General features: G+C 44.6%; 1 protein-coding gene across 1 annotated transcript in view; it reads left to right on the top strand.

Annotated features, from left to right (window-relative positions):
* sorcs3a (sortilin related VPS10 domain containing receptor 3a) overlaps positions 1 to 12,500 on the top strand; it is a 221,268-nt gene that overhangs the window by 78,956 nt on the left and 129,812 nt on the right. The window contains exon 2 of the mRNA XM_076280316.1: positions 550 to 617. Within this exon, the coding sequence (XP_076136431.1) occupies positions 550 to 617 (68 nt within the window). The remainder of the gene's footprint in view (positions 1 to 549; positions 618 to 12,500) is intronic.

Genomic DNA, 12,500 nt, shown 5'->3' with positions numbered 1-12,500 from the left:
CTTCTTTGTTTTGTCTCCATCCTTTTTTGTTTGTCTCCATCCTTGTGCTTTGTCTCCATCCTTGTGCTTTGTCTCCATCCTTGTGCTTTGTCTCCATCCTTGTGCTTTGTCTACATCCTTGTGTTTTGTCTCCATCTTTTTTGTTTTGTCTCCATCCTTGTGTTTTTGTCTCCATCCTTTTTTGTTTTGTGTCCATCCTTGTCTCCACCCCCTCATCCTCAGGTCTCGTTTGTTTGTGTGTTTGTTTTAGTGGAGTGTCTGCTTCCTCCATTGCGTTAAACAAGAGCGCGGTAAAGGCGAGTGGGAGTGTGAATACGTAGCAGGGAGCCTAATGAGCATACCAGACAGATGCAGCCGCAAGCTATGTGGAGCGGCACATACACTTTGTTTTGGGGAGTCACGTCAAGGTATCTCTATAAGGCAGTGGTAGCAGGACTAGATAATTGCAACTGCATCGAAGTCTTGTTGAATTGAATGGGATTTAACTGAATCTTGGGAAATGGAAATACATAAACTTCAACTTAGCAAAGTTGTTTTTCTCTCTGGCAGGTGATTTTGATCCTCACCAAGCTCTATGACTTCCACCTGGGAAGCGTGACTGAGAGCACCTTATGGAGGTAAGAGGAACGACAGACAGACAGACAGACACACACACACACACACACACACACACACACACACATACACACACACACACACACACACACACACACATTCCTTTCATTTATTGATTTATTGATCTGAAGTGATCATCATCACAAACACACACACACACACACACACACACACACACACACACACACACACACACACACACACATACATTCCTTTCATTTATTGATTTATTGATCTGAAGTGATCATCATCACACACACACACACACACACACACACACACACACACACACACACTCTCTATCTCTCTCTCTTTCTCTTTTTCTCTCTGACTCACACACACACTAGAGATGCGCGGTTCGCTGTTACAGCCGTACAGCCATGAAACATGCCCTTAAAGGAACACGCCACCCAATGTCAGTAGTAATATATGTTCTTACCTTAACTTTCACGAGTTGAGTCATACCTCTCCCGTGTCGGTACATGCACTCAAACACTCTGGTGCGCGGCTGGACTGTGTTAGCATGTTGCTATGCTAGCGGGCTTTGACGGTAACTAAGCGTAGAAGTAATCAAAAACATCCACGTTTTCCCGACTTAAATACAGTTGCACGAGTAGTTGATAGAAATGCTACGGCCACGTAACATGAAACGTGGCGATTTTCCAAGTGAATAAACCGGAGAACTACAATGTGTACGCTATTGTAAAGCAATTTACAAAAGATTCACTGAACAAAAATGCTGATGTGGTACATGAAAATTTAGCTGAAAATGTGGAGAATGCAATGCAATCAAGCATTTTGGACGATATATTGTCACAAGCTGGCAGAATAGGCAACAGGCCGATGTGCGTTTTATTTGGAGACTGTTTTGCGAGACAGAGACTGAGTTTGCTGGGGATAGGCTACAACATAGCCAATGTACGACTTTAGCCTTTTAATATATTTGCTGCATTAGATCAGTCTTTCTAGAACAGGCAAGGGCTTTCTAGCCTCACGTCAGCAGCGCTGCATCACCCATATAGCCTACATTAAAACAACTAGCGGATGGTGGGCGGGTGCTGTTTTGAAAATTGGTCAAAAAACTTTGGTGCTGATGGATGGCTGATGGATGATAAGTTTTGCTATGCAGTTATGGTTGAAACTAGATGTACCGCAGAGCGGTACAAAATATGACCGCCGCCCAGTCCAGCACATTTTTTCCACAAAAAAGAAATCACGCTGAAAGGCCTATATGATCCTAACTGTCTCACTAAATTGCATTATCCACACTCAATTCTCACTGGTATCTGCTAGACAACAAGTACCAAAACATGATTAGTTCATAGATTTCACATGTAAAATTCATTTTATACAACCCCACCTCCATCTTCTTGCCTGTTCATAATTCTGAGAAATTCTTGATTGTTTGTGTTATGTGTGTGGGTGTGTGTGTGTGTGAGTGTGTGTGTGTGTGTGTGTGTGTGTGTGTGTGTGTGTGTGTGCGTGCTTGTGTGTGTGCCTGCGTATGTGCCTGTGCATGCAAGCGTACATATGTCTACTGTGTGAGTATGTGTCATATGTATGATTACTGTGAATGTATGTGTGTGTGTGTGTGTATCTGTTTGTGCACATGTGTGCACATGAAATGGGTTAACATGACCCCTGGAGGCAAACATACAGAAAAAAATGGTCATCCTAGGCCCTACAGTTCTCAAGATATTCACAGAGAACTGTGTCTGCCCTACCCTCCTTTCGGGGGGTCCAGTCCAGCGGGGGGGCTACAGATCAAAACGAAAAATGACGGTTCCATGCTATCCATGTGGGGTTACATGCCCACCAAGTTTCGTGTACCCCGGTTTTTTCAGTGTCCCAGGAATCCTTGTTGGTGTACGGTCACTAAATGTACACATAAATTATTTTATTGTAAGGCCCCCCATGAACGAAAGTCCACGAAACTTGGCATGCATTCGGTGGGTGTCATAATGATCCTACACATTTAATTTTGTGCAGTTTTGAACTTGTCAGCCAGAGATATTGTGATGAAAACACCTAATTTTTTGCTTTTTAATTTTTAACTAGGTGGCGCTATACATGAAATAAGTGCTAATGGGATGGGTTGACATGCCCCCTTAAGACCAACATACAAAAAAAAGGTGGACCTCCTAGGCCCTACGGTTCTCGAGATATTCACAGAAAACTATCTCCGGCCACCTACAGGCCAGTTGGTGTATAGTAACATAAATTAATTTATTGTGTGGCCCCCCATGAACGGAATTCCACGAAACTTGGCATGCATTAAGAGAGTGTCATAATGATCCTACACTTCCAATTTCGTGCAGTTTTGACTATGTTAGGTCACAGATACCTGCGATTACAACACCTCATTTTTACTTTTTTGTGTTTAACTAGGTGGCGCTATACATGAAATGAGTGGTTATGGAATGGGTTGACATGGCCCCTTGAGATCAACATACAAAAAAAAATGATCCTCCTACACCTTACGGTTCTCGAGATATTCACAGAAAACTGTGTCTGCCCTACCCTCCTTTCGGGGGGTGCAGTCCAGCGGGGGGGCTACAGATCAAAACGAAAAACGATGGTTCCATGCTATCCATATGGGGTTACATGCCCACCAAGTTTCGTCTACCCCGGTCTTTCAGTGTCCCGGGAATCCTTGACGGAAATTTGGACATGCGAAAAAGAAAAAAAAAAAAGAAAAAAAAAATCTGACTAAACCTTCGCTGCGCGGCGGTCATAATAATAGCCCATCAGCGCATCTCTAGTGTGTGTGCCTCTCTCTCGCTCAGAGGGGAGGGAGAGGCTGAGGGTCGATCCAGCATGGATTCTAAACTCTGTGGTGGATAGGATCTACAATTAGGTGTTAACAATACTACTACGCTAGGTCGAAGTACTCCCAAGTGCTATTGCGCCACACATTGTAGTTCTCCGGTTTATTCGCTTGGAAAATCGCCACGTTTCATGTTGCGTGGCAGTAGCATTTCTATCAACTACTCGTGCAACTGTATTTAAGTCGGGAAAACGTGGATGTTTTTGATTACTTCCACGCTTAGTTACCGTCAAAGCCCGCTAGCATAGCAACATGCTAACACAGTCCAGCCGCGCACCAGAGTGTTTGAGTGCACGTACCGACACGGGAGAGGTATGACTCAACTCGTGAAAGTTAAGGTAAGAACATATATTACTACTGACATTGGGTGGCGTGTTCCTTTAAAAGGAATTTAAATATGTCATCATGTGTCTGTGTCTGTCTGTGTGTGTGTGTGTGTGTGTGTGTGTGTGTGTGTGTGTGTGTGTGTGTGTGTGGGTGTGTTGTGTGTGTGTGTGTGTGTGTGTGTGTGTGTGTGTGTGTGTGTGTGTGTGTGTGTGTGTGTGTGTGTGTATGTGTGTGTCTGTGTGTGGGTGTGTTTGTGTGTGTGTGTGTGTATGAGAGATTGAGAGAGAGAAAGAGAATGAGTAAGTCTCTGTGTTTGAGTGTGCACAGTGGTGTGTGTGTGTGTGTGTGTGTGTGTGTGTGTGTGTGTGTGTGTGTGTGTGTGTGTGTGTGTGTGTGTGTGTGTGTGTGTGTGCGTGTGTGTGTGTGTGTGAGATGAAGAGAATGAGAAAGAAATAACTCCCAGCACACATTTGCCAACTCCGTTCGGCTCTCACAATGACACAACATGGCTCACTTTGTTGAAACCCTCCCCCCAAAAAACAAAAAACTGGCACGAGTTAGATGGAATGGCGGGTGTGCTACAATCCTTTGACCACTGGCTTTGGCATTCTCCATGATAACGCATGCTGTATGAGGGTCCACATCACACACACACACACACACACACACACACACACACGCACACACACACACAGACAGACACAGAGACACATGTTGGCGCAGACTAGACGTGCCAACCCATCAAGCCACCATTCAGCCTCCATAACAGCCACCCAGTGCAAAATTCAATTTCTTTCCTACCCTGTGATTTGCACTCCCCCATCTCCGCCATCATCCATATTGGCCCTTTTAGCGAAGCGTCTGTAATCGGCTCGTTGTCTTTTTATTTTTATTTTTATTTCTCTTTTCCGAGGGGGCCTCAGAGGAGCGAGCCAATCTTATCTTATTTGGGGGGGGGGGGGCGTTATTCGCCGCGCTCCGTTGGGCCTGTTTGTTTGATTATCCCTTGTGCCTACTGCCTCTTAAGGTACCCAGGCTCCTCTCCTCGTGTAATTGCTTGGCGGAAAATGACAGGCGCGATACACAATGCTCCACGCCGTGTACCGGTATGTGTGTGTGTGTGTGTGTGCGCACGTGTGTGTGTGTGTGTGTGTGTAATAGAGAGAGAGAAAGCAAGAGAGAGTGGCAGAGAGAGAAGTACCTGCATTTGTGTGTGTGTGTGCGTGTGTGCGTGTGTGTGTGTGTTTGTGTGTGTGTGTGAATGATGTACACATGAAGCCCATAAGGAGTGTTTTGCTATATTTTTGACACTCGGCTTAAAAAGCCTCAACTCTCTGTTAATGAAAGGAGGCAGGCAGGGGGTAAGCATCACTGCGTGAGAGTGCCAAAGAGCACAAACACAGAGAGAAAGAGAGAAAGAGAGAGAGAGAGAAAGAGAGAGAGAGAGAGAAACATACACACATACCATCTGTAATGACAGACCGCTAGAAAGAGGCTGTCAAGTTATCTGTCAGAAAGCACTAAAGAAACAAATCAACAAATTGTATTTTGGTGCCACATTGGTCACAGCTGATAAACTGACAGACTGAGTAGACACACACACACACACACACACACACACACACACACACACACACACACACACACACACACACACACATTTATAAACATAAACACAGTCACACAAAGACATGCAAACCAGGCAGACTGACATTTTGCATGTGCACACACATAGAAACAACGGCTGGCATATCTAAACATAGTCAGACTATTATACACAGAATGACAGACGGACACACACACACACACACACACACACACACACCATCATAACTGTCACAACAACTTAAGCAATCAATTGCCCCTGAGACGACATCTGCATTCCTTTCTGCAAAACCTCTCCTTATCTGGCCCCTGAAAGTAGATTCATTCCGAGACACCGGCAGTGGCATTTTAACCTTCAATGCCTCAAACACACACACACACACACACACACACACACAAACAGAGGTAAACTCACATTATGACACAAAGCAGAGGTGCACACACACACAAAAAAAACCCAGTAATAACATTTATCTCAAAGAGACCTCACAAACAAGACGCCACCAAGACATAGAACACCACCTCTCTGCCCCCACCCTCACTATCTGCCCCACCCTCAGACTTACTATCTGCCCCCACACTCACTATCTGCCCCCACCCTTACTATCTGCCCCCACCCTCACACTCACTATCTGCTCCCACCCTCACTATCTGCCCCCACCCTCACACTCACTATCTGCTCCCACCCTCACTATCTGCCCCCACCCTCACACTCACTATCTGCCCCCACCCTCACACTCACTATCTGCCCCCACCCTCACCCTTACTATCTGCCCCCACCCTCACACTCACTATCTGCCCCCACCTCTCTGCCCCACTCTCACACTCACTCTCTACACCACCCCTCCCCTCACTCTATTACCCCGCTCTACAGACACAGCTGATGGCAGACACAGACACTGGGCTTCTGATTAAGACCTCGGCTCCATTAACACAGCAGGGGCTTGAGGGGACGGCGTTTGTTTTAGCGTAATTGTTATTAATTCCTATTCAGTTTCCCTGTGTGTGTGTGTGTGTGTGTGTGTGTGTGTGTGTGTGTGTGTGTGTGTGTATGTGTGTGTGTGTGTGTTGTGTGTGTGTGGTGTGTGTGCATGCATGTGCATTCTCCGATTCAGTCCAAATGGCAGACAGATGCTGACTTTTTGCTCTGAAAGGTCAGTGGATGGGGAGGGTGGCAGCAGATTTGGGGAGACTCCCTGAAAGTGTGTGTGTGTGTGTGTGTGTGTGTGTGTGTGTGTGTGTGTGTGTGTGTGTGTGTGTGTGTGTGTGTGTGTGTGTGTGTGTGTGTGCCCGCGTGTGTGTGTGTGTGTGTGTGTGTGTGTGTGTGTGTGTGTGTGTGTGTGTGTGTGTGTGTGTGTGTGTGTGTGTGTTGGGTGGCCCCCATCCTACGCCGTCAATTTTAATGAACAGCCTGACCTTAAACGAGACAAACAGATTCGTTGTTTGTTCGCTCATCTGACGGCGAATATTCAAAGCGCTATGGATCCAGGGACCCGAGGCCGCGCCGATGGCCAAACTTCCCTCCGTTTTTTGATAATTCTGCTCCGCGTCCTCCCTCGCTTTGGGTCCCTCCAGCCTTCTCACTCTCCTTCACTCAGTCTTTCTCTTTCCCTCGTTCTTTTTAAGTCTGTGGCGTATTCTTTTGCTCCTCTTGTGTTTTTATTCTTTTCTTTCTGCTTCAGTGTCCGTGCGGGGTGGGTGACGTGCGTTTGCATGCGGCATGTCAATTATTCATTATTGAATAAAACCGATAGAGAGTGACACCTTCCGTGGCCCACGCAAAAGCGTGTAATCCGCGGCTTCGGTGGCTGGAGATTTATTTATTAACAAGACACACACACGCACACACACACACACAAACAAAGAAACGAAACAAACAATGTGTAGCTCATCCTATAAGGCTAATCCTATATTATTCCGGCTGGCTTTGATAGTTTATGCCCTCTGAAACAACCTCAGTTAAGACGACAGGCGGTGTTGCCATGGAGCTCAAACACCAACAATATAATACACACACCGGCAATACACCACACAGGAATCAGTCTACCCACTTGTCGTAGCCACACCATACACATGTTTAATGTGGGTTTAATTTGTAATGTCCATCTGATAAAATATGCTAATATCGTTTAATGATCAGGTAATGATTGCGTTCAGGGAAGGGCGGCTATAATGATTTTCTTTAGCATTAAGTTATGTAAATGCTTTGCATTAAATTGACTGAGCTGTTGAGGTGATCCGTCTAACCGGACGCAGTTGCTGACCCTATGACACGTCTCACTCAGAGTTAATGACTGACGTGTTTAACTGTGGAGGGTGAGATTGCATGGCAGCTGGAAATCACCATTCCAAATTGGAATGTACCTTAAGGTGCTGGCGAGAACATGCAGCATTAATATGCACACACACACACACACACACCAACCTTCCATATAGCAGGGATAGCCATATCTCATATCTCAGTATTTAAAAAAAGAATATTATATATATGATTATTATTTATGATCATATTCAACATGCCCACTTGCTAATGAAGTTTGTAGGTATTTATGCTGTTTGAGATGTTCAGTGACCTTTCTATGCGGGGGATAAATGAGTAGCGCTGTAGCTGCTATTGACTGGCTGATGAGCTGATAGGGCTCAGCGGGAACACATTAAAAAGAGCCGGAGGTGGAGGGGAGAGAGGTTGGAGGGGAGAGAAAGGTGGAGGAGAGAGGCCACACTCTGGATCTGACTCCTGCTGATGTCTGATCTCTCTCTCAACTCAATCCAAATGCAAAGGATAACATGGTGTATACACAAGGATACACAAGGTGCATTTCAACATCATCTCACTCTCACTCTCTCTCTCTCTCTCTCTCTCTCTCTCTCTCACTCTCTCTCTCTCTCTCTATGCCTTCTCCTCCTTGCTTGCTCTGTCTTTTGCAATGTAACGTCTAGGTTCCTATTCGGGGAGGAACTGTGGCATCCATTTAAATGTCACCTTAGTGGATGAACTCTACAAAAACTTCTGATTTTTCATTCATCTTAAAAATCATTTTTGACAGTTCTCGGTGTGTCTGGGCAGTGTCTGGACATCAGACCTGCAGTTGGAGACCAGTAGAGAGAGTGCCCAGACGTGGCACTTCACATGCCCCATGGACTCCGCTTCAGGTTTCACGGCACTTCTCTCCACCTCGCTTGTGGTCTTTTGGTTATACCGATTTGGCGTCTGTTGGTTCAAGTGCTCCGTTCCCTTTCGGTGTGGTGTGTGTGAACTGTGTTGAAACCGCAGGATCAGCATGGCCTCAGGGTCCAAATGATCTCTCTCTCTCCCTCTCTTTCTCTCTCTCACTCTCTCTCTCACTCTCTCTCCCTCTCTCTCTCTCCATCTCTCTCTCTCTCTCTCTCTCTCTCTCTCTTCCCCCATTACGATGGTTGAGCCATTTTCCTCGGATACGTGAACCTCCCAGGAGACAGAAAACGCTTACCTGTGTCCTCCTGAGGACCGCCTGGAAGGTTCTGTATTGGCCGGAAGTGTCAGCAAATCCATCTCTCTCTCTCTCTCTCTGTTTCTCTCTCTCTCCTCTCTCTCTTTCTCTCCTCTCTCTTTCTCTGTCTTTCTCTCTCTTTTCTTCACTCTCTCTCTTTCTTTCTTTCTCTCTCTCTTGTTAGCCAACAGACATCCTGTTTACCCATGCCTTGGCATTAGCTCTGTCAAGTGTTTTTTTTTTCTTTTTTTTTTTTTTTTAAATAGTCGCTTTTATAAAATTCTCTCTAATCACTCTTAAGCTGGGTTTATCAATATTGGCTACCCAGACTAAGATGCGCGGCTGCTATTTACTTTAGACGAATTGGAGAAGGAGAAGACCCGTGAATAATTCAGTTGTTGTGTTTGTGTTTAATCTTCCCCCAGTAAACACTTTTCATAAGAGAAATAATGGAGAATGAAAGTGAAGGATTCTTGAAATTAACTCTTGCTCAGTAAGCGGCGAACAAGAGAGAGGGAGAGAGAGAGAGAGAGAGAGGAGAGAGAAAGAGAGAGAGTAACTCTCAAGCCCCCCCCCCCCTCATCCTCACGCACCCATAAATCAGCCATTTTATTATGGAGGAGGTCATTTGCTTTGCGTTCTTTCTTTTTTTTTGGTGCTAAATTTAAATCTGCACCTTTTTAATTACACTCCGCGGGCTTCCCCTCATCTCCTCCGGCTCCGGCTAATTTGGTTTGTGTCATGATTGTGAACGGCGGATTTCATCAGGAGACTTTTCCCCCATTCTCTCTCTCTCTACGCCGCACTGCTGTGGCAGGCCCAATATGGCAGAGCTCCATGTATGAAGCAGGAAAAAAACAAACAAACAAACAAAAGCAGAACAATAGGGACACGACGAGGAAGTCACTAATCTTTTTTTTTTTGGACGTAATGAAGTTAAATTCTCACAAGCTCACAAGATTGTGCCCCTGATAACAAAAAAAAGCCATGGTGCTCATCATATTTCATACAGCACACATTATGTGTTTATACTGTATGTGTGTGCTTATCTTTGTTTATTTTTGGATTACTTTTGTTTATTTTGTTTATGTTTGGATTCAGCATCTGGATTGTTTCATCATCAGTACCATATGTTGGTATGTGTGCTGTTTGGTTACATTCCTACATATGCCAGTGTTGTTGTGTGTTGTGTGTATGTACAGTATGCTGTTGTTGTTGTTGCTGTTTACCCCCCTCTAGGTGAGTGTTTTTGTCGCTCTGGTATTTGGGAACATCACAGGCGTGTGCTGGCAGGTCCCTTTTGTGAAGCGCATCCGAGAGCGACACTCTCGTCCCCAGGGAGACGGTGCATCAGTGGACGGGAGTTTGATGCCCCCGGTGGCAGCAAGTAACCACGGAGACAGACGTGTCCTAGTTAGGATGGTCAGGTGGCTCAGTCCCACTGACCAAAGCTCAGTTATAGGCAAGGGAAAGGAGCAGGGGTGATTCAGTTTTTTTTTTTTTTTTTTTAATAAAAGAAAACATTTTAAGTGATATCTGACAGGACAGAGCAGTGAAGAGATGACAGGAAGTGAGTGGGAGAGAGATAGGAAGTGGATTTTAGCAAAAAAAAACCCAGGCTCTCCAGCTGATTTGATCCTTTATTCACACTGAATTAGCTTTTCTGTTGGGCATTACTTGTTGGGTGTACTTTTAGACTTGACTTGAAGTACACTGTACACATAGCTGCTGCTGTCATAGATTTAGTTGTAGTGACTAATTTATGAGATGACTGAATTGGAGGAAGGGTGAAACGTGTGTGTGTGTGCGTGCACGCGCATGTGTGTGTGTATGTTTAGCAGTGTTGGGAACGTTACTTTAAAAAAGTAATTAGTTATAGTTACTCACTACTTGTTCCAAAAAGTAACTGAGTTAGTAACTAAATTACTCTATGATAATAGTAACTCGTTACCAGGAAAAGTAACTATTTGCGTTACTGTTCAAAAAAAAGTTGCTATATGTCAAAGAATTTGGATTTTTTTGAGCAGTTTTGAGCAGCCAGTTGAAATGAGTAGAACAGACAGGTGTTTGTAGGCTACATAACTTTCGATATGTATTAGATAGATAGATAGATACTTTATTGATCCCCAAGGGGAAAGGGGAAAGATATTGCACATCCACAGACCTACGGTTGACTTCAGCCTGTGTCATAAGTTTTTGTTGTGAGGCAGAAAGATCTAGCTTTTGCTGCTTGGATGACTTTGCTCCGAGTCCTTCTTTGCTACTGGATGGCGAGCTATCATCTGTGGTGGAGGTATCGGTGTTTTTGGCCACTAGCTTTAGATGCGTGTGAACTTTTCCTTTGTCGCACGCACGCTATTTGTTTATCCAGCTCCGGCTTTGCAAATAACGATGTCCACAGACAAGGTAGAATATGTAGCATGATTTTATGAAAGTATGATGTATTGCGACATCATGCAAGTCAAATTTGTAGTTTCTTATGTCTCATTCCATCGAACTACAGATCCGCTACCCGATCTGGCAAACTTACATAGTGTGGTTATAGCCGATAGAGGGCCGCATAGCGAATGCAGAAGTGCCGTTCACCCTGTTATGAGTTGATGAACCACTGAAACGATTTTGGAAGCATTATTTTAGGTTTAAAAAACTCTTTGGTGTTGCTTTAAATTAGAGTTGCTTACAACGGATGTCGACAAAGTCTTCGCTCCTGGACATAATGTACAAATTACATGCACGTTCTTGCCTTTGACCACAATGAATTTGAAGTATTGTTTATATCTCCACCTTGAAAATGCCAACTTTTCATCGAATTGCTCCTGACCTCTGTTGTTTCGTCGAATCTCTATTTTAGCTGTTGCGCGTGTGTGTGTGTGTCGCGTGTTCTGGCAAGTGTGTAAAAACACTGGCTCTGATTGGCTATCATGAAACATGACTCTGCCTTAGCCAATCATAATCGCTTACGTCGTTATTAACCCACCTCCTCACTAGCTGTGAGCCAGGGGTGCGTTCGGATTACACAGTTTATTCAATCAATGCATAGTAACGCACAGCATTTAACGTCCAGTAACGTTGACGGCGTTGTAACGACCGGAACAGTAATTAATTAGATTACCCCGTTACTGAAAAAATAACGCCGTTCTTTTAAACAGCGTTATTCCAAACACTGATGTTTAGATGTCTAGGTATGCATGCTGCATATGCATGAGATAAAGATGAAAGTAAGAGAGAGAGAGAGAGAGAGAGAGAGAGAGAGAGAGAGAGAGAGAGAGAGAGAACTGGGTTTCAGGCACTTATCTGATTGCTTGGTATCTCTTTGAAAAAAAAAATATGTAGAAAAAAAAGGATGAAAAATCTATTTCAAATGAAAAGATTAAACACGTAGCCTTTCCACCATCCTCGACACGCACTCTGGGAGACAACTTCTCTTCTTTTCTTTATTCTCTCCCTTTCCACTCGCCAGGGTTATGAGTTCTACTCTATTGACTGTGAAGTCGTCTATTGAAGGACTAAGAGACAGAGTGAGAGAGAGAGAGAGAGAGAGAGAGAAAGAGAGAAAGAGAGAGAAAGTGAGATGCAAAGAAAGAGAGAGGAAAGGAAAGAAAAATAGATACCTGAGGTGAGAGGAGGGAGATGGCTTCGGCTCACAGGGGGAAAAA

Source organism: Alosa pseudoharengus, unplaced genomic scaffold (assembly GCF_046254945.1).
Source record: "Alosa pseudoharengus isolate Yale_2024_CS ecotype anadromous, Long Island Sound unplaced genomic scaffold, YU_APseudo_1.1 YU_APseudo_1.1_scf_1, whole genome shotgun sequence".
Lineage (NCBI taxonomy): Eukaryota > Metazoa > Chordata > Actinopteri > Clupeiformes > Clupeidae > Alosa > Alosa pseudoharengus.
Note: the sequence above shows the minus strand (reverse complement) of the source record. Positions and strands in the feature narration are given on the sequence as shown.